The 19,688-nt window shown below is 43.0% G+C and overlaps 1 protein-coding gene across 2 annotated transcripts in view; it reads left to right on the top strand.

The window, feature by feature from the left end:
* The window catches only part of epha10 (EPH receptor A10), a 221,840-nt gene that overhangs the window by 51,814 nt on the left and 150,338 nt on the right, over positions 1–19,688 (top strand). For both annotated transcript variants that reach the window (XM_033637064.2, XM_078175712.1), the window contains exons 2-3: positions 1,509–1,573; positions 5,074–5,746. In XM_033637064.2, the coding sequence (XP_033492955.1) occupies positions 1,509–1,573; positions 5,074–5,746 (738 nt within the window). The remainder of the gene's footprint in view (positions 1–1,508; positions 1,574–5,073; positions 5,747–19,688) is intronic.

Below are 19,688 nucleotides of genomic sequence, written 5' to 3'. Positions count from 1 at the left end.
CGCAATAGATTTAAAGGGAAAGGGTCGCCCCAGGTATAGGTTGCATTTTCTGATACCCAATCCATCTATTTTGATGATATCTGGGCTGACATTCGATCCAGATATCGGATCAGTGCATCCCTACTTTTTTTGATGATGGAGGCGCTTGAAGAAGCATTCGGTGTTGTCGGCAATTGTGACAGTGAATGATCGCATAGCACTTTTCAGAGCCACGAGACTTCTGGTTGTGTTAGGTAGGCCTAATATAAATCCATATTGCTAATCATTGTGTGCACACAATCCTGATCATGGGCGATATTTCATATTGGGTGAATCATTATTTATTAATACACATACAGGAAGCAACGTAGCACGCACATGCCAACAGGGAGGTGACGCCAGGGCTTAAACTGAGTTACCACTCCCATCTCTGGTAGAAGTATGGAGATTTCTTGTCCCGTGCGAATCGGACATTCATATTACAGACATCCTGTGGTAAACTGACATTAGTTCACATCCCCATGTAAAACTAATCCCGTCCAAATAGCACTTAAGTAATAGTACAGATGTTTTAGCAATAAAAGCATAAAGGATCAAAATCAAAACTATAGAAATAAGATGTAAGATTTTTTTTCAGAGAAAAAACAACCAGTTGGATAAATGCAGGGCAGTAAAAAGTACAATCGTTCTCTCTAAACATAGTGAAGTACAAGTCTAAGTAGCATATCAAAGAAATATCTCAAATGGTACCTTAAGTCAATAATTTGGTAAATGCAAGTGTAGATAGGCTCTTTCACTCGTATTGAACGATAGACAGATATACTTTAATATAAAAAATGCTCAGGTCAACTCAACTCTTAGATGTTCCTTTTAGGAAACTTCACCTTTACTGTGTCTCGTCTTTGAGCAGCACATGCTTACAGCAGTAATGTGCTGAGCTCTCTCTGGCTTGTGTAGCTGTCCGTGGTCCTGAACACAGACTCAAAGCTCCTGCTCTCTGTCCACGGTGCTGAAAGGAAAAACACACCGAGTGCAGACCTTTAAGTACAGTGAGTTCTCTGCTGCACTATTGAAAGCTAACCGAGGGCTCTCTTTGTCTCCGGGCTTGTTTTGAAAAGCCCCGTGGTCGTGTTTTGTGTGCGGCCTTTGGTGTGTTTTTGCTGCTGAAGCCGGAGGATGATGGAAAGCTCTTTGTCCGGTTTAAGTCCTCAACAGATGGTATTAATGCACTTATCAAAGGATACGTTCGCTCTCACCGGATTTTGACAGGCCTGCCTTGGTGTTAATGGCCCTCTTTCATTATTCCAAATTTAACATGTCATGTTGTCTTACATTGTTGGACTTGTAAATTTAGGACCACTCTTTTTTTATGAGTTGGCCTTTAACATGTTTTGTTGACATGCACTTGTGGCACACTGTTGACAAACTTATTTATATGGACAAGATAAGATAAATGCAAACAAGCTCTATAATCCCTCCTAAATTGACCTCTATGCTTCTGTTTGTTTTTCCTCCTTTATTTCCCGCAGTGGTGCTGCTGAATTCTAAAGAGACTCAGGCAGAGCTGGGCTGGACGTCCTATCCCCCCAATGGAGTAAGTGTGCTTACTTGCATTTTTCATCATCTTTATGTTTGTTCGTACACATGCTTGTGCACTCGCTCGGCTCCACAACACAGCTGCTTGCTCAACAGCTGGCACACACACCGCCCCTTTTCATCCCTCTCATGCTGTTTCTACTTTACCCTTCTTCTACTCATTGTTCCCTTCCTCTCTCGCACCTTGCCTTCTCCCCCAGTCCACAGCTCATCATTATCATTAATCGATGGCGCTTATGCAGGCTAGGATACTGCGGTGTCCAAACCAGAACACAAATATGCTGCCGCAGATAAATGGTCCCCCTCCGTATCGATCGTTTTGGCTTGTAAAAACCTGAACGCTAAGTTATGACTGCAAGACAAAGGCAGGAGCCCTTTTTAAAGAATCTGCCACTGAGGCAGTTTGTCACCCACTTCCCACCTGGAGTTTGGCCTTTCTTTTGCGCAGCACACTCAAAATGTCTATTATATAAGCAGCAGTGTACACGTGTGTGCTGTTTAGTGTACATTGTGTTGAGTCACTGTCACCTTGAGGTGGCTGCTGGACCACATGCAAAGCTAAATCTGAGATTAATGGACCTGTGACACTCGCCCACCATCCCCGATAGAACTGAGAGAGAACACACTGCATCCACTTTGATGAAGTCACCTCAACATTAGTGCAGTTTATCACGTAACCATTACAGATAATCTATTTCCACTGTCTGCTTCGCTTTGTGTGGATATGTTTTTGTATGCGAGAGAGCCACATTTTGTGCTCCGTTTACTTTCAGGTCTGTCAAGTCAGAGTCATTCTCAGGAATTCAAATAGTGACACAGACGACGATATATCAGATAAAAAGTTTTAAAGTTTTTCACACTTTATACAGCAAATGCTGACATGCAAAGTAAATCAAGATACTGACTCTGCCACTGTTGTACATTCTTAGGGACAGTGTGAAAGTTATTTGAGTGGTGGTGGGGGCTGGCAGGCTTAACTTAGGATGCTCCCAAAGACTAAGTTTAAACTCAGCCTAGTCAACTGGTCTAAACATACAGCAACACTCAGAAAACAGTCAGACTTGAGCACAATTTAATCTAGAAGTTTAAACATTGTCTGAAAAAAACACGATCATGGCACATTGTCCTATGAAATATGATGAAAAATCAGTAAATAAAAGTTAACAAATAACTTTTATTTATTGTGTATTGTGCATGCATGTGGTTCCGTCCATTGAGTCTGTGAGTGCATGTGTGTGTTTGTGAGTGTAAAAGAGAGAGACAGAGACAGGGAGAGAGAGACAGGGTCAGAGACAGAGACAGAGAGACAGGGACAGAGAGACAGAGACAGAGAGACAGAGACAGAGAGACAGAGACAGGGACAGAGAGACAGAGACAGGGATGGAGAGACAGAGAGACAGGGACGGAGAGACAGAAAGACAGTGACACCGAGAGACAGAGAGAGAGAGAGACAGAGAGACGGAGAGACAGAGAGAGAGAGACACAGAGACAGAGAGAGAGACAGACAGACAGACAGACAGACACAGAGAGAGAGAGAGAGACAGGGACGGAGAGACAGAGACAGAGAGAGAGACACACAGAGACAGACAGACAGACAGACAGACAGAGAGAGAGAGAGAGAGAGAGAGAGAGAGAGAGAGAGAGACAGGGACGGAGAGACAGGGATGGGAGACAGAGAGAGAGAGACGGAGAGACAGGGACGGAGAGACAGAGACACAGAGACAGACAGACAGACAGACAGACAGACAGACAGACAGAGAGAGAGAGAGAGAGAGAGAGAGAGAGAGAGAGAGAGACAGGGACGGAGAGACAGAGACAGGGATGGGAGACAGAGAGACAGGGACGGAGAGACAGAGACAGAGAGAGAGACACACAGAGACAGAGAGTGACAGACAGACAGAGGGAGAGAGAGAGAGACAGGGACGGAGAGACAGAGACAGGGATAGGAGACAGAGAGAGAGACAGAGAGACAGGGATGGAGAGACAGAGACAGAAACAGAGAGACAGGGACGGAGACAGAGAGACAGGGACGGAGAGACAGTGAGAGATCTGTTGATGGTTGGAGCAACTGCTTAGTCTCTCATGCTGATCCAAACTTCTCCTTTTTGGCATCTTAATACGTTTAGCGTAATTCAGGAACCAACTAGCGAGGGTAGCTACATTTAATTGTCTAGTCGACTAATGCCACACATCATTAAGCCTAACCCCATTTTTCATTTCATAAAAGAAAATAAAAAAACACCTTCTCCATCATCTATACATTTTTTGTACCCCAGCCACCCCCACCCCTGCTTGGCTAAGAGAAAAACTGCAACACCTTCCCCCCAAATACTCAGAATAATATAACAATAGGGAATCAGTTCAGTCCACTCACCATTAATGACTTAAAGTGCGTATAGAATTTAAATCTTTAATATTTCAATGGACTCAAGTTTTCGTACAGCTACCAATTGTTAGAATTATGATCTGATTGTTGTCCTGTGCACATGGCTAAACACGCTTATGACCTGAAGCACACATGAAAGCCATGCTGTTGATGTGAACTTTGAAAAAAATGACAATAACATTCACCAAAAAGTTCAGTTCAGCAAAAAGAAAAACAGAAAAAAACATCCACTTTCTGAACCGGCCACCTCCTAATAACTTCTGTACAGTCCCTAAACTGGTGGTAATACTGTATCTAAAGAGAGGCTACAGTTGCTTTGAATTCTACATTAGTCATTTTACTTGTGTCAGCAGATGCGCCAATAATTACCACTTATTGAAATCAATCAAAGAGAAACCCCTTTTTTTCCATCACCATTTTCAAAATAGCATCAACAAAAATCAGTTTCTTTCAGTATTTCTAGACATCAGTGCCACGTTGAGACTAAATGTGAACCTAATAAGTTGTTTTGAAATACCATGTTTACACTTGCCTCCTTTCATTTCTCACATCTTAGATTCATCTTACTGTATAACCTTTCTACCGTACTATTTCTTGGGAGTGTAGCAGCAGAGCGTAGGCAGAAATATTTAACAAACACTCCTCTCAAATGCCATTACTTTTAGTGACAAAGGCGGCGGAGATGAAAAGAAACCAGCCGAAAAAGCGGCTGGGGTCTGACCCTCAGTTTCAGAAACACCACTCAAGGCTGATGTAATGACTGAGGTTGTGCGGTTTGTCATTTTCTCTGTGACGCTATTAAAACAATCTGAGTGCCGATGCTTTTCCAGACGCCCACACACCCACTCATCAGATTATGTCATTAGACTGTTAACCTGTACCGACTGTATTCTTTCCTTCTCTGACTTGTGGCTTTCTTTTTCATTATCCTTGTTGCCTCCCACCCACCCCACTTTACTTTGGTTCTGTCTTCTCACTCCCTCATAACTCCCCGCTGTTTTTCCTCTGTTGTTTTAATGATATCATCGACTCCCTTCCCGTCTGTTTTGTCCTCCACCTCCACCTTTAATCCTCTGTTTTGTCCCTCTCTGCACCTGCTTCCGTCTCTACAGTGGGAGGAGATCAGCGGTGTCGATGAGAAGTACAAGCCTATCCGGACGTACCAGGTATGCAACGTGATGGAACCCACGCAGCAGAACAACTGGCTGCAGACTGGCTGGGTGGCGCGCAGAGGTGGCCAGCGCATTTTCGTGGAGCTCCAGTTCACGCTGCGCGACTGCAACAGCATCCCCGGCGTAGCAGGCACGTGCAAGGAGACCTTCAACCTCCTCTATGTCGAGTCCGACAGGGACCTCGGGGGCGTGACCCGAGAGGACCGCTACACCAAGATTGACACCATCGCTGCCGACGAGAGCTTCACGCAGGGCGACCTGGGCGAGAGGAAGATGAAGCTGAACACGGAGGTGCGCGAGATCGGCCACCTCAACCGCAAGGGCTTCCACCTGGCTTTCCAGGACGTCGGTGCCTGCGTAGCCCTGGTAGCTGTGCGAGTGTACTACAAGCGCTGCCTCGCCACCGTCCAGAACCTGGCGGTGTTCCCGGACACAGTGGCTGAGGCGGCCTTCGCCACACTGGTGGAGGTGCGCGGCACCTGTGTCAACAACTCTGAGGTTGATGCTGACAGTCCTCCCAGGATGCATTGCAGTGCCGAGGGTGAATGGCTGGTGCCCATTGGGAAGTGCAGCTGCAGCGCTGGCTACGAGGAGGGACACAGCAGCTGTGAAGGTAGGCAATGAATAAATAGACAGTGGGATGCATGGGGTAGATGAAAGAGGCCAGAAAACAAAGCGGGAATAAAAGGAACAAGAAAGGGATTGAGGAGGGGAGAACGAAACAAACAAATACAAGAACAAGGCAAAGAAATGTTTGCGAGGCAGATGTGAAGGTAGGAGAAGGAGGGAGGAAAGTTGATTTGACTGCTTTAAGTCCTGTTGATTATTTCTTTGCCAAAATAACAAAAAAAAAACCTGTGAAATATTTCTCTGGTATGAGGGGAAAAAACAGAAAGTGAGAAATCAAGTTTGTTTGTGTATTTTTGAGCCCTAAAAGTTGCATTTTCTTGAAACATTTTTAAAAATCTGCCAGCACAGTATGATTAATCTAGTTGTTTCCAGTATGATTCAGCTTGGTTTAAGGATTTTGTAGAAATGAGTTGTCTCGTTTGTGCATTTCTTTCTAACTTCACTTCCCCAGATTTGTATTCCTTCTCACAGGCAATAGCCTTGGCCGTAGCATTTTGTCTTTGGGTTGCCCCTTCATCCCATTCCGGTGAACACGATATCTCAATAACGAATTTTGAAGGAATTTCTTGAAATTTGGCACAAACGTCCACGCAGACTCTATGATGAACTAATTTCATTTCGGTGGTCAACACCTCAAAAAATATGTTTTTAGCCATAATTCAAGAATTCATAAACTGATTATGACAAAAGGATGAATTGAATTTGCCACAAGATAGTAACTCTAGTTTTTAAAATTTTCAAAGATAGACAGAGATGACTTGATACAATGAAGACTTTTGCAGTGAAACAGAAGAGAATCTGACAGGTGAGGTGAGAAGGGAAAAGCAGAAGACTGAGAGAAGCTGGAAATGAAAAATGAGGCTGTTCATGTTGGAGAGAATAGAAGAAGAGATAAAACGAGCGGAAAGAAGACGAGAGGGAGGAAAGGTTCGATCTATGTAAAAAGAGACACCAGAGTTGTTAAGATACGACAGATGCTGTAAGAGTGAAGGGGAACAGTAGAGGTAATTGCATGTGAGCAAGGAACGAGAGGAGACATGAAGAAGAAAGGACTGTTAACAAATGTAGAGACAAGGAGGATACAGAGTGGACAATAGAGGTACAGAAAAGCCTTTCTCGCTCATTTCAATCCATGCCTGCTTTTGTTCAACACTGACAATGACATCAACGTGGAGAGCCTCAATTTATCCTTAATGTTACCTTGTTTCATGCGTACGCCCAGAGGCTGTTGTCACACATATCGACATGTGAGGCGTGGTGTGTGAAGGCTGAACAGGCTGAACACCTTGGTTTGTGGATGAGTGAATGAGTGTGAATGCGGTGACTAATGTCTTTCTTCAGATGGCTGTGCCCTATTGAGTTTAACACCATCAGCCTCTCCGCTAACATTTGCATGTGGCCTGACTGTCTTTCACACACACACACACACACACACACACACACACACACACACACACACACACACACACAGACTTACTGAACACAGTACCGTACAAGTATTGCCAGTGAAAAGCCGGTGGGTGGCGTGGGGTGTTGCACTCTGACGTAAACACAGAGGGACATCACTGGAATCTTTTGTCACAACCCATTGCTCATACAGCAGCGGCAGTTTGATCGCCTGACTGTTGCCGTTAGCTTTCGCACCCCATCTTGCATTGTTGTGCAATGCAACGTGGGTGTTGTAGTCACCGGACAGCAGACTGTGCAGACTGGGTAATTTAGTAGGAGTGCTGCACTCTTGAGTTGTTGTTCTGTCTGATGGTTGCAATTGATTGCTATTATTGGACATTAACTTCTACTGTTTTGTTTCCTTCTGCCAACGGTGTGTTTTTATGGCTGTGATTTACAGTTCCAACTCACAGCTGTTTTTTTTTTTGTTTTTCTTAATCCAAGTTGAGACCTTGATACTGTTTTTCACTTGGAGCTCATTGCCAATAATGTTAAAAGACTAATAAACTGCATAAGGACAGACAAGGAAATAACAGAACATTTGAGCTACTGATCCTGTTCATCTGCACGTACAGTAATTAACAAAAGAAAAAGATTGGAGGCAAAAAGAAACAGAGGACAGTAGAAGACAGAAAATGAAAGACAAGCAAGGTATGAGGCAACTTGTATAGAGGCAAATGGATAAAGCACAACCTAGTGTTAAAGCAGGACAAAGGTGAGAAGGTTAAAATGGTGGTTGTAGAGTAGTAGAGATAAAGGGCTAGACATCTAAAGGATGCAGAGACATAAGAATCAAGCACAATCAATGGCTATTAAAAGAAGAAGAACCTGCAGTGGGAATGAGGTTTTGTGATTTCTTTTTGTTGACATTGGAGGCATCATATTATTTCTTTGTGCTAATATTTCCTTTCTTTTCATTTTATCCTTTGTTGTAAAACTCATTGTAAAGCCTGCATTAGAAATGTTGCTATAAACTAAATCACCGACTATCTTTCTGATATTTTGACAATGTCTGAGATGAAATAATGATGGGGATGCGGATTGACAGCTTAAAAATTGTGCCACATCTTTCTTTGTGTGAGTTAACAACTGTATATAAACATGGACGACACATCTCCACTTCCTCCCACTGTAGAAAAATGAAGCCAGAATATCCTGGATACAACTGTTGCCATGCTGCGCTGGTGATGCCATTTGTAGCCATTTGAGCTCACTGATTGGCACACACAGCTGTCAATCATGACGTCAAACCCCATTTCTATAGCATCAAATATCTTGTGCATACATCAGCATAATAAGAACTACCTTAAATGACAGAAACCATATTTGGGAAAACTTTATTTGACGTACTTTTTTAGTTTGGCCCATGTCCCATCTGCTGACATGGAGAGGGGCGGGGTTTGTGACCTATACTGCAGCCAGCTGATCTAAATGTTTTGGCTAATGCTGTGATCCATTTACGTTGCTACGAGCGGTGAAACTCAAGATAATGTCGTAAAATGTTGTAACTTCCTGTTTAAATTGGCGATATGCGTCCCTATTTACGTTTTTACTGTTTACGACCTAAACTTAAACAAAGACGGACGCCTCCAAGAAAGCAGTCGTTGCCATTGCAGTAGCGGAGCCTTTATTATTAGCAACACTGCTAGCTACTTTCACCAACACCAACGGATAAACAACACATACACGACATTCCATGCACAACAGCACATCACAAAGCATTCCCATAAGGCAGTATAATGTGCACAAGTAATTAAAATGAAGACTCAAATTTGCTAAACAGTAAATATAATAGTAAAGAGCAGAGCCACTTATGGTAAATATAGGGCGCAGCCATCTTTGCTTCCATCAGTAATTTTGTGCAGCTTCCTGTCTTTCCTACCGTCTTACTAGCATTAAGATCTATATGGAACGCACCATTAACTTTCTTGGAGCTGTCATATTGTTCATCTTCATATACAGTCTGTGCCTGGTGTGAGTAGTGAAGGCAGAAGTACTGACGAAAACAGGTCATTATTTCAGGGCGTGTCTTTATCATTTATAGTCACCGTGGGAGTGGAAATGAGCCTCGTTCTTGTGCGACCAGTTGCATGCATTCTTTTAAAGACTGAGATTAAACAAACGGGAATGCACATCAAACAACTTGAAACCTACCAAGTAGAATGTGTATGCAAACTTCTTAGAACAGAGTTGTATTCATTTTTCCCAAGAAGTTTGGCTGGTTTGGGATTGCATGATTATGATGTTTTGAGAAGCAGAATAAAGGCAAAAGAAAAAGTGGGCAAAAGGAAGACAACTTGGAAAGGACCAGACAGACAGAAGCAACACTCAGCTTTTTAGAGGAACCAGAAGTTGAGTGAAAATAGAAAAAAGTATTAGTTGAAAAGTTGGAGGAATCAACTCTGCTGATCATAAGTCATGCAGAACTTTGGCTGCGTTGCAGAATTTCTGGTCCTACAGTAAGTGTTTGACAGTTGGAGATAAGCACTGCCCACTGATATTGGCAGTCGGTCTGTGTGCAAACAAAGTATGTGTTGCTTGACCTGCTTTTTGTAATTACCAACAATGCTTTGTCTACAATAAAGGCTGAGTTGAGGACGATAAAATCTGACCAACAGACACTGAGCGCAGAGTGGTGATGAGCTATGAGCACAGTCAGGAAACACGGGGAAGGCGAACGCGAGGAGAGGAAAATACATGATTTCTGACAGTGACAAGAGAATAGAAAGTTTTAAAGACAAAAGCAGGACTAAAGGGAAAACTGGACAGGCCAGGCATGGTGCCAGTGGAGCAGGCTAGGATGGTGAAGTCCAGACGTGACAGCACCAATGAAGACAGGAAGCCCAGGCAGAGAGAGAAAGAGACATCTTGTGCTGCACCTTTTGGTAGCGGATCTTCCCTGGGTACAGTTTAGCATGTTACAGTGTGGTCTACCAGGTGACAGGGCCTGTCATCCCCCTTACAGAATCTACCCATACACACACACACAAATTTACACACACATAACTTCTCCCGTAGTGCCTCATTTCTCAGTTCAGCCGTAATGGCATGAATATGCAGCCCCAACCTCGACATCTCCCACTGCACCAGAGCTATTGATCAGCCGTAATGCTCCACTAAACTGAGGAATTGCGCTGGGACTGCTCACACACACATAGAGTAAGGGCACACATTCAGTAGGATGCTGTGGCAAGTGCAACCACACAGCAGATACACACACACACACACACTTGGGTTGATTTCATTGTGTGTGTTTGTGTGTACCTGGTAGAAATGGATAGCGCGACCTTGTGCGCACATGTCACAATCATGCTTATTGTGTGTTTCTTGCGCACATGCATGACTGACCACTGTGAGACATGATATGATGAATGCAAAGCAGGCAATTAAAACGTAACCGTGATGTTCAATTAATTTCTCTGTTTGTTTGTATGCAACTACATCTTATTTACTCCAGGGTCCTAATTGTGTTACTGAGTGAGAGCAAATGCACTAAGCGTCTCTGTGCTGGTCAATAATATCGAATAGCCAGTGAGAAGCTACTGATAATGGTGTGAGCAGATAATGCTGTGCAGTAGAGGATTATTACCACACGCGGTGTAACAGTCCCGCCAGACCCAGGCAACACTGGATTACTTCAGATTATAGTGTCCGTTTTTGTGACATGTATTCTCTCTCCTTTTCTGCCATTGTAATGCTGAAGTAACTTTGTTTAAAGGAATAGTTCACCCACAAAATGATCATTTGTATATCAATTACTCACCCTGTGTTATGTTTTATTTGTGAAGAAAACAATGTTTTTCTTGCATGCCTCCACAGTGAGTGAAGAAGTTCTTGATCAAATGGAGTAAATGGGGGCCACGTTTAACAACAGCTAAAACATACGAAAAGCATCCATTTATGAACTCTTACACTCTGTCCCAATACCCACACTTCCCCTAGAAACACCCACTTGCACTTGGTTGTGCGCGTTCACGTTTAGGCTAGTGGTGCCCCAAAACAGAACTGAGGTAGTGGAAGTGGTTTCCAACACTTAAAACCCGCCCTAGATTCCAAGGGAGCCCCGACCCACACTTTCAACAAAGTGGAAGATGAAATTTCTCAGAACACCTTGCGAAGTCAGCAACGTCGGCAAGTTTTGTAAAACATTTTGTTACTGTACAATCGGAATGTAGGCTATACAAACAACAGATGGTTGGACTAGCGTGAACTCATCAGCAACTCAGTTGAACACAACGTCAAAATATTTAAACAAATCGACTTACCCGAACAAAGTCGATCAGAACTAGAAGACGTTGTAGGCGCCTCCTGTTTTCAGCATTTCTTCTCCGTTGATTCATCAGACGGAGAAGAATAAACACAGCACACGCCACAACACAAGCGCTGGAGCCGGCATTTTCATTGCGTCACTACTACGCGTGACGTATGCCTGCATGTCGATTTGCATGAAGTGGTGTCCCATTTCGTAGGGAAAGATCTCTACCCTAATATTTCTCATTTCCCTCATCAAGGGTTATCTCACAAACAAGGGCACTCAATACCAAGTGGAAGATTTAAGGGGCAGCAGTGGGACGGGCCCTAAGTCTTGTTTATCCAGTTGTATACTCAGTAGTTCTCAAGCGTGTGCATTTGAACTCTACCCATGTATTCCATTGAGCAGCGTTCAAATGCACGCACTTGCCCATGCGTGCTACTCGTCCATGCCTGAGATTGTTTGTTTTGAATAGAAAGGTTTTGGTGAAAATGCATGTGTTTGGGAAGTATTAAGCATCCAACTGGATAAATGAGACTTGCATCATAATGCACAGGTAGTGTGAAAGTGTGTGGGAGTTTGTAAATGGATGTTTTGATATAGTGTGGTTAAAGCAGGCGCCTGTGACTTTTTTTGGAGTAATTAATATATGAATGATTATTTTGTGGGTGAGGCACTGCTTTAATGAGAAAATAGAGCAAATAGTCCAGGCCTGTTTGCTTGTTACATTTTTTTCCATAAGGTCCAGGTGTGAATTTGAGTGAGTGTTTTTTTTTTTTTCTTTGTTGTTTTTACACTTCCTCTATATACTGTGGTGAGCTAGAGATAGAGATTTCAACTTCAGTTCAGTTCTTGTTTGTGCAGATGATAAAATAAGACAAACGGGGCAAACAAATACAATAAAATAAAATGCACTCGTGGTAAAAACACCCTGAGGGCTTTTAAAATGAACCCACCTAACATTTAAATTAAATTTACAAACATTGATTTTTAACATATTAAGAAAAAACAATTTCCAAACAAAGTAATACTAGAAACAGTGTGCTTTATCAGCAGCAACAGGTGCAAATTCACCTACATTTTAACCATTTTAACCACAATTCACTCTGAATCAATAATTTATAAGAACACAGATGAAATGTGGAGCAGCTGGAACTTTGTCGAACACAGAAACACGCCTAAAGTGAGACTAATGCCCCTATATCCATTCCCCCTAATATGCTGAGGCTTTTCTTAATAAAAAAACAAAACAAAATAGACCCAAAAACACAGTTAAAGTCCGATTGGATTAAAAAAAAAAGTGTTTGGATTTAAATCTGTGAGAAATATGAGGATTTTCAGCTCCCTTATGCTTTGTGCATAATAACTGAATGAATGTCTAATTGTAGAAAGCCGGAGCAAGAAAATTCATGCAGCGTTAAAATGCTATTATCCTCTGTTTCCCTTGCTTTGTCTCGTCAAATTGAGTTACCACAAATAAACTATACAAACGATGAATGAATGGGGGAAAAAAAAATCCCGGCATTTTAAATGAATGAGAAACACTTTAATCCCCAGTTGCTCGCAGGACTGTAAGACAGTGGTGGCACTTGACCAGCTTCTAATTGTGAATGTGAAGAGGAGTGTAAATGTGAAGGAGGATGTTATTGAAAATTAGCATATGTGCCCAGTCAGCTTCCTCTTGTGTAATAAAGGTGTAGACGCAGGAAAAGAAGAAGAGGGAATTAAATAAACGGAGCAGTTAGAAGTGATATAGTGCAGTAGCGTCCTTTAGCTTTAGCTCTCTGTCAGCGCATAGCATTGTTACCATATATCTTGACCCCGCGTGCATTCACAAATTTGCGCTGCGTGTACTCGCGGTGATGAGCGCTCTCACATGTTCTCCCATCTCATTATGAAATGCCACCAGCAGGAACAGACCGAGGGAGAAATAAATTATGTAATAATTCACCTCGCAAATGCTATGTTTCATGTGTGTTTGTGCGTGTTTCTGTCACACTCATGAGCTCCATCCTGTTCTAATTAAGGCAGGCTGCTCTTTCTATATAATTACTGAGTGTAGCGTGTGCCTTCAGCAGATTCTCTTATTATCTCCGTTGTTTGCTGCTCCACAATCCGGCTCCAGGCACATTCGCCACCCTGCTATTCCTTCCTATTGCTCTCCTTCCTTCTGTAATTTACTACACACCTCCCTTCTCCTCCCCTTTCCCCCCTTTTTGCTTCTTTATTTCCCTCACCCATTTACCCCCCATGCACTCCCGACGCTGCCAAAGAAGTGTGCACTTAATTTCTATCCCACTGATCCCAGCAGTGCTTCATGACTTCCTCTGAAACCTCGGTTAGTTTGCTTTCTTTCTCCCGTCCTCTACCTACTCATTTCTCTTTTTCCTATTTATTTCCCTCTATCTCTTTGCTTTCCTGTCACCACATTGCCTCTTTCTTTTCGATTTTCACTCTAACTCGCTGTTTCTGTCTCTCCAACCCTCCCTGCCTCCCCCCTGTGGGGACCATGTGGCCGGGTGAGATGGGATGAGGCAGGGTGAGTCAGGTTAACAGGCTGAGATCTACTGGAGAAGCTTGGGGATTCATGTGATGTGTGTGTTAGGGGGGAGGGAGAGAGAGCGAGTGTGTTTGTGTGCACTCGTGTGGTCGAAATTGGCACAAGTGGCCAATCATATGTTTCTAAAGTCGCTCTCTCTGTCGCACTCATCCTCCCCTTCTGCCTTTTGTCCCTTCTTGTCATGTCCCCCCGAACTCTGTCTCAGACAGACGTCGCCTCGTATTTTCTTCTTTGACTTTTATTTTCTTAAACCGTCCTTTCCTCGCCTCCCTCCAACTGATTTGTGCCTTTATACAAAAGCCTCTCAAAGCCGCTATCACTTACCACCCCCACTTTCCCTCTCGAGCTTCTGACTCCTCTTTCATGCCCCTTCTCTCTTTTATCACACTCTTTTTTTTAACCCCTTTACTTTATACCAGCTCTCCCTGGCTCAGTGCCAACCCTGCCCATCTGCTCTTTCCCCCTCCCTCCATCTTTCTCCATCCCTCTCCTCTCCAGCCACGTCACCCGCTACTGTTAGTCATCTCTCTCTCTCTCTCTCCCCAGCTTTCATTTTAAATAATTCACATTCTCCTGAGAGAAAGACAAATGTGTTCTTTTGAGCCCAGCGTCTGATGTATTTGTTTAGCTGGCCAGCCATACAGTAAGTGGGCAGACAGCACAAATACACACCGAGACTTGGAGCATTTGCACACACTGTTATAAATGTAGAAACATTCCCACATAGACATACATGCACCTGTGTGCGCACGCTCACTTGCAGAAGGACCATTAAAATGTCCTTTGGTTATTGAAAATGTGAGCTGGAGGGAGGCCAAGCATTCACCATTCATCCTTCTTCTGCCTTCCTTCACCTAGGGAGAGTGAGGCAAGGAAAGAAAGGAAGGAAGTAGGGGGGGAAAAAAAGAAAGCAGAGGACATTATGAGTATGGAAGGAAATGAAAATGTAAGGGGGGAAGGCGAGGAGGAAGGAGAACATAGCGATGCAGAAAAGAGAAGTCAGAATTCTAGTGGTTGCTGTTTGTTAGTTGCTATGCATAAGAGCTGAATGCATAAAATATGAGTTGTAAAAGCGGAGGATGATTTGAAACGCACACAATAGTAGTGTGGAGAGATGCCTGTGAGAGATGGGAGTGAGGGAGAAGAAAGAGGGGAGGATGGGTCGTGTAAATGAAAGGAGGGAGGACAATGTGGGGGAAGAATTAGGAAGAAATGAGTGTTGGATGAGAGTAAAGATGAGAAGGTTGGAGGCGAAAAACTGGGAAAGATGTGGAAGAGAGAGGGAAAAGTGCCAATCATAGGGGGTGATGAGAAGTAGAATGGAGAAAAAGGAAGTAAAACCAGAAATAGAAATAGAGGAGGCACGGGCGGAGCAGTGCAAGATGGGATAAACCAGTAAATTACAACGTATTACCTCCATCCTTCCCTCTCTTCTCCTCCTCCTCTTAGCACTTTCAATCTTTAACACCAGACTCATGAATTAAACACAGCCGACATGAATGCATCAAAGTTAGAAAAGGTTGGCATCCAGCTTAATCATGTTGCTAACTCAACCGACATGACAGCCTCATTTCTCTCGGCCTCAGACATGACCACTGAGCTGAATCAAACATTCGGTTAAGGAGGGAAATATCCTGAAAGAGAAACTCTTGTATATAAGGAAATGACAGGTATGATGTTAGTAAGGCATAAAAAGAGACTACTAAGACAGCTTTGTTCCCTGTCATGCCACTACCTTCGTTTCTCTTCCCTTTTCTTCTCACTTTCAGTTCATAATCATTCTGGGACCACTACAAAATTGCCACAGTGAACCACAATACATTTGGTACTTGTTGTAGGAGCTGAAATTAGTTGCTCTTATTTTCGGTGCTTTTAATTAAATCAGCAGGTAAAACCTAATGTATAACCTAGCATATTAAGAAATCTGGATATATCCCTGTGGGGGAATTGTGTTCTTCAACAGGAAATGGAAATTACATACAGAAGGGACAATAGTATGTAAATCAAAATGGAATGCTGAGGGAAGATTAACAACGCAGCACTGTTTGTCCTCCTCCTGGGAGACATTTCTACCTGACTGATGGTGTAAAGAGCATGTTATTTTCTGTGGCCCAGTCTGTAAATAGCTGGATATTTTACCATAACCAATGGGCGTTCTGAGCATTTATTTTAATTTTTTTTTTAGCAAATTCGAATTTGCACTGCAAGAGGATCTGGCCCGATGAGCAGAGCCTGCTGAATCGCCATCGGACCAATCAGATCAGTCTATCTGACAGAGGCGGGCTCTAGGCGGGCGTAACATGATGAGGACAGTGCTGCGCTGTAGGAGTCGGGGCGGGATACGGCAAAAGCATAATATATCAGTTAGCCCCACTGTTCGGCAAACAAATGGGGCTAACTGCAATGAATACGTCACCTTGTTTTTTGCTCTGATTGGCCATCGTGCTATCCAATTGCGTGCGGCTGCATTTGAAATGCCTCAGTTAGTGCCGCCCCTTGGGTAGGAAGGGTGTATCGGTGAGCGCCAGACTCAAAAAACTTTCTAGATTTGAGTCTGGATTTCCAGGCTAAGGGTTGGGGTCAGGGTCAGCTAAACTTGGGGAGAGATTTGCAGTAGTGAGAGTTAATCAATAGTCCGACAGACTGACCATGCTGAGAAGGACCAGAAAAATGCCAGGACAGTTTTGGAGCTGGTTTTATGATCCATAAAATTAAGCTAGTTTTTAGTCCTCTAAAACTTATGGAGCGGACAACAAGTAGTGTATGATTTGCCCGCGGGAGTGGCTTTAGCATTGAGACAGCTGGATGTCCAACGCCACTCAAAGTGAAATATTTGAAACTGTAAAACTGTACAAAGATGCAAAGCAACATAATAACACTAATAATAATAACTTTTTATAGAGCACCTTTCAGAACAAAGTGACAAAGTGCTTTACAATAAAACAAATAAAGTAGTATAAAGAGTAGTAGTTTATTTCTTTATTTAGTTTATTTCTTTATTTCTTTGGTAAAAAGTGGACATCTTGGAGATACATTGTTTTCACAAGACAGTGAGTGCGTTTACATGGACAGTTTAATTCCCTTTTCATTCGGAATGAAAGTTCATTCCTATTAAATGTGATCTTGTAAACACCTGAATGAATATTTCCCATGTGAACTACCTGGAAAAACTTGAATTCCGAATGATTTCATTCAGATTTATTTCATTCCAAATGAGAAGCCATCATGTAACCGCACCCAGTGATGTAAATCTTCAGCGACAATATCAATACCCATCTTGATATGCAAACATAATAAAATAGAGACTAATGGATAAATATGCACTGTAGTTACAGATTGTGTAAAAATGAATATTGTCTTGATACGGCCTATATGTGATCATGTGTTTACAGAGGCAGGAAATAATTAGCTGAAAGACAAACCCATGTAGTGTCAAGTCAAATCACCATTGCCCCTGAGAGTCGATGACACTCATGACTTAAGGTCACGGTTGCTGTTAGGTACAGACTGTGAATCCTGTGTGAAACACATAAAAGTTTGGGTGAGGACAAGCTGCCTCTAAGCCTGAAAAGAAATTCTCAGTCTGCTTATGTCAGAGTGTCTAATTTTTTGTGTCCTGAAGTGACACAACAGAGGGACGCTGGTGCCCTAGACGGCTTACAAGTACTTCCGTGTTATTGTGCACATGCAGCCACGTCATGCAGGCAGAGATGTCAAAGAGTTATGTTTGTTGGGCTCTAGGGAACAGAGTAGGACAACTTGAAATTCCACACAAGATACATGCACAGATACACACACGTGCATGCCACCTGGCTGCCATTCATGTGCATCTATCGTCTTCTGTCTTCTAATATATTGTAGGTGAGAAGCCACTGTCGAGCAATTGCCCCGCTGTCCCATAATCACCTCTTTCCATCCCCATTCAACCTCCAGTAATAACTTTCCATCTGTTCAAAATTGATGTGGGATCAGTCTATAGATCTGTCCGCCCCCACTTAACCTCAGAGAAATGTACTTATTCTGTCGAAATGGTCAAAAGACGAGGAGCGCAGCGGTGCACACACACGTGCTCTTATTCAAAAGTAAGTCTTAACAGGAATGGCATTAAAGCAGTAATTATTTTAGGCATGCAGGTGTCACCGTGGTCACAGGAGTGAAATGAAAAAATAATATCTTTAATGTATCTAGAAGTGTGAAGTCAAAGGTGACTGGATTTGCAGAATTAGTCTTGGAAAATGTGGAACAGCTCAACCAGTTCTGCTTCTTGGTGAGGTGATCTCCGGCATTTTCAGTTTTTTTGGGTTGTCCACATGTTGAAGTCCCATAACTCATTAGGTCACATGGCATTAGGGTTGGCTACTGTTACATCTGAACCAATGCTGGTGCCGATACCTGATCTTTGGTACCGATACCCAACGGTACCTTTTTTTGGAAGGGGGACCAAAAATGGGGACGGTACAGAATGTTGCCATTGGTACCATCCACAACTTTTCACAGTGGAAATGGACACTAAACACTAGGGATACTAGGCTAATTCTAAAACAAAGTAGAAAAGACAACAGACCAGACGCTACTTCAGGGTGCTTGTGTTGCTTCTGCCTATTGTCTGAACCCGCCTTTCTCTCTCACAGACCAAAATTCGGCAAAATTCGGTCGGCACCCTAAAACTACCGAGTTTGATACCCAACTTTAAGTGGCATGTGAGAAATGTGCTGATGTTGCAATCCTGACATCCCATCGTGGGGTCTGTTCGTTTCAATCAAAGTTTCTCAGGAGCATACTTTGAACAAGTTCATCAGACTTTGTTTTTTAGCCTACAGAGCATACATGTGCATTAGTTTCCATCTACCCCTCACAACTTTGTGTATCTTAGACATTTACACTTGGATCTTTAAATATTGAATAGTTAACCAAATACTCAAAGAGCCTTGTGCAAATGCAGGCATTGACAGAGATTTGAACCAAACAACTCAGGGGGTGACTTTGTAACTTTTTATTATGATGAGTAATTCCTGAATGGAAGAGATGCTCAGTTTTGAAATGACTGTGACTGGGAAAAAGTCCTTGATCGTCACCACTGTGCTAAAGTCAGGCCAGACTGGCTCTGTTCCCAGGGGCTTCAATCCAACAAATAACCTTGTGACATCTACATGTGATCGACCCACAAAGCTTTAAAAATGCCTGAGGACGCCCCACCAGTCCGTAAAACTAATCAAGTCTCTGGTAGGTGGCAAATCATTTTCTCCATTGACTTGTCTCCTCTGGCTACGTTCAGACTGCAGACAAATCAGATTTGTTTCTCAAATCAGATCTGTCAGACTGTCCATAGTCAGATCGGATTTATGTCTCCAGACATCATCAGTCTTTCTGATTGGGTTGCTGTGGTAATGATGTAGGCATTAGTAGGTATATAGCAACGCTAGTGACGCAGCCTTTCATCATGGAAACATGAGAAATAAAGGTCCATCATTTCACTATCTTAACAGTTTGTTTTGACATCTGTTCACAGACTGTTTTTCCTCATGTTGTCATCTTTAGCGTTCTGCTCGTGGCAGCATGGATCTGTTCTGCACTTCCGTCACTCTGGCTTTGACGTCATCATCGTGTGTTGTGTTCAAAGACACTGTGAAAACTGATATGTGCAGCCTGAGCATCCGGACTGAG

The sequence above is a fragment of the Epinephelus lanceolatus genome, chromosome 16, assembly GCF_041903045.1.
Source record: "Epinephelus lanceolatus isolate andai-2023 chromosome 16, ASM4190304v1, whole genome shotgun sequence".
Taxonomy (NCBI): Eukaryota; Metazoa; Chordata; class Actinopteri; order Perciformes; family Serranidae; genus Epinephelus; species Epinephelus lanceolatus.
Note: the sequence above shows the minus strand (reverse complement) of the source record. Positions and strands in the feature narration are given on the sequence as shown.